The 2,500-nt window shown below is 45.7% G+C and overlaps 1 protein-coding gene across 2 annotated transcripts in view; it reads left to right on the top strand.

Moving 5' to 3' along the window:
- The first annotated feature begins 1,277 nt into the window (after window positions 1-1,277).
- Window positions 1,278-2,500, top strand: part of LOC143029861 (protein spaetzle 3-like) — a 135,541-nt gene continuing 134,318 nt past the window's right edge. The window contains exon 1 of one of the 2 annotated variants that reach the window (XM_076192978.1): window positions 1,278-1,806. In XM_076192978.1, the coding sequence (XP_076049093.1) occupies window positions 1,504-1,806 (303 nt within the window). In that variant the 5' untranslated portion in view covers window positions 1,278-1,503. The remainder of the gene's footprint in view (window positions 1,807-2,500) is intronic. The other variant, XM_076192977.1, reaches the window with a different exon arrangement.

The following is a 2,500-nucleotide window of genomic DNA, read 5'->3' as shown; positions in this document are numbered from 1 at the left end:
ACCACCACCATCACCACCACCACCACCACCACCACCACCACCATCACCACCACCATCACCATTCCCCTTCTTCTCGATCCCGTTCTTCCCTGCATTGCTTCCTTGTGACTGCCATTGGTTCGGTTTTTTCTTGTTCTTCAGGCCGGGCGTGGGTGCAGAGACGTGGTTCTCCACACTGTCTTCCAGAGATCCACGGCTCCCTCGTCCTTGCAGGGTTGCCAAGTCGCTCATTTCCAACCCGCCAATCCTGTCTACAAAACCCGCCAACTTCATTCACCAAAATAGCCCGCAAACCCGCCAAAGGTGATACTGATACGATTTTTATTCAATTCGTTGTTGTTTTCTTTTTATTTGTGTGTAACAACGTGAAGATTCGATGAGAACTTGGAGTAATGTTAGAGTTGATGTCTGGTACCAATTTGCAGTAATGACTAACAGCCGCAATGTATACAGTATATATGCAGCAACTTTCAGTTCCAAAATCTTTACTGACTTACACTTGTCTTGGAAGAATTCACATCCATGGCCGTGAGAATGTGAACGAGTTTACGTTATAGTGTTTATAAGTAACTATAAACAAGGAATCTCAATATCAAACTTAAATGCTGTTTATATTTTGTCCACTGTCACAGTCCATTCACATAGTCATTCCTACTCCTAATAATTGATTTATTCAACTCTCATGATTAAATCACTCGTTCATTTATGTTTGTGAATTGGTTATTATAACTGTATGACATCCATAATGGCCTAGATTCCTGTCACTACCTTAATACAATGATCGTTCATTACCTAAACACAGGAGGTGGAAATCTCGGCCCGTTAATATGTTTAACGTTACTTTCGGTGCTTTTGTACAGATAAACTCGAAGGCAATAGAATTTCTAGTTTTGCAATTCTGAACCAAAATATCTTTAGTCAGAATCATTGAGTGAGTAAGTAGTCAAACCGTCAGGGCCGTTTTCACGCCGGAGTAGTTCCGAAATTGTCCAATTTGACCAGAAAACCTCCAATTACTTCGTACAGTGTGCTGCAACTGCTGTCGTGGATCTGCTCCAACTGCTCACTTCCTCACTCTTCTTACTGCTTTCCTTCTCTTCCTGCTTCTGCTACTCCTCCTCCTCCTCCTCCTCCTCCTCCTGTCCTCTTCCACCTCCACCTCCGCCTCCCCAGCCCACCGAAGCGTCGCCACCACAATCTCTATCTCAGCCCCCTCTTCCTGCACCTCCTCCCCTCCCTCTCTCCCTCCCTCCCTCGCTCCCTCCCCTGCTCTTGCTACACACTCGCTAGTGAGGTCGTGTCGTTGTGTGTGTTGTGTTCTGACTTCGTTCTGGTGCTGTGTTGGCCCTCTCCCGTGAGGGACGAAGAGACCCGAAAGTTGTGCCCGCGAGGAGGCCGTAGCGCCTTCGACAACCACTCCTTCCTCCTTCCTCCTTCCTCCTCCTCCTTCCCCCTTCACCTCCATAGTCCACCGCCACTGCCCCATTTCGAGTGCCACCAGCAATGGCAAACCATCCCCCCGCCACTTTCAACATGACCTACTACGACCCAGCAGCGTACCACGGGGTAGCGGGGACCCCAGGGACTCATCTCCTACCTAACCCTGGAGTACCTCAACCGTCAGGATTCCCTAACCAGTACCTAGATTCGCAATACGCGTCAGAGGACTTCAATTTCGAATCTTATCGTGTCGTGCCTTCGGAGTTGCAAGGTCCCCTGGCCATGAGAAATGACACTATGGGGAGTACAATAGTCAGTCCTCTCCTGGCAATTCCTGTCAACAACCATACCTACGTACAACTTCCGGTGAGTAACGAAAAGTCCCCTTCGACCCGTCGTGAGGTCTGTATATGGTGGAAGGGTTTCTGTGGGTAACCTCTTGCTCACGTGTCAGAGTAGATTCACCCGAACTTTTCCGTCTTCAGTTTCCATGTTAGAAGGAATTTTAACCTGGAGCGTGAAGACCACGAGGCACGTTTTTCGTCGTTGTCGAAGCGACACGTGAGACGTTGCCACAAGTTGACAAATCATGTTAAACCTGGTATAAGGGAAGGATCATTTTAATGCAAACGGAGTAACCGCATTCAGTCAGGCCCGCGTGTGACGTAAAATAGACCATCAACCTTTCAGTGGGATCTTCTGAAGTGAATAAAAACCTCTGACATTTCACAAAACAAAATAGTTCGAGTTTATCAAGTTCTTCAGGTCTGATTCTAAGCTGAAGACTTGTATGGATACAATGACCCATTATATACAATGTCGTAATGTGAAAAATATCTCAAAACAAACACCTCATTATTTTGTGCTATCAAAGTGGTCAACTCTTCTTGGTTTCTGTGATATAAGGAAGAAGATATCAGTCGCTTTCAGTTTTCTAGAAAAAAAATATTGTGGGTATTGATGGTAATAAGAATATATGGTACAGAAACTAAATACACTGAACATTAAGAAAGAAGGATCACGATAAAGTTTTTAATGATATATCCTTTCACGTTGTGCA

Source organism: Oratosquilla oratoria, chromosome 11 (assembly GCF_046742065.1).
Source record: "Oratosquilla oratoria isolate Oo_2021 chromosome 11, ASM4674206v1, whole genome shotgun sequence".
Classification (NCBI taxonomy): domain Eukaryota; kingdom Metazoa; phylum Arthropoda; class Malacostraca; order Stomatopoda; family Squillidae; genus Oratosquilla; species Oratosquilla oratoria.
Note: the sequence above shows the minus strand (reverse complement) of the source record. Positions and strands in the feature narration are given on the sequence as shown.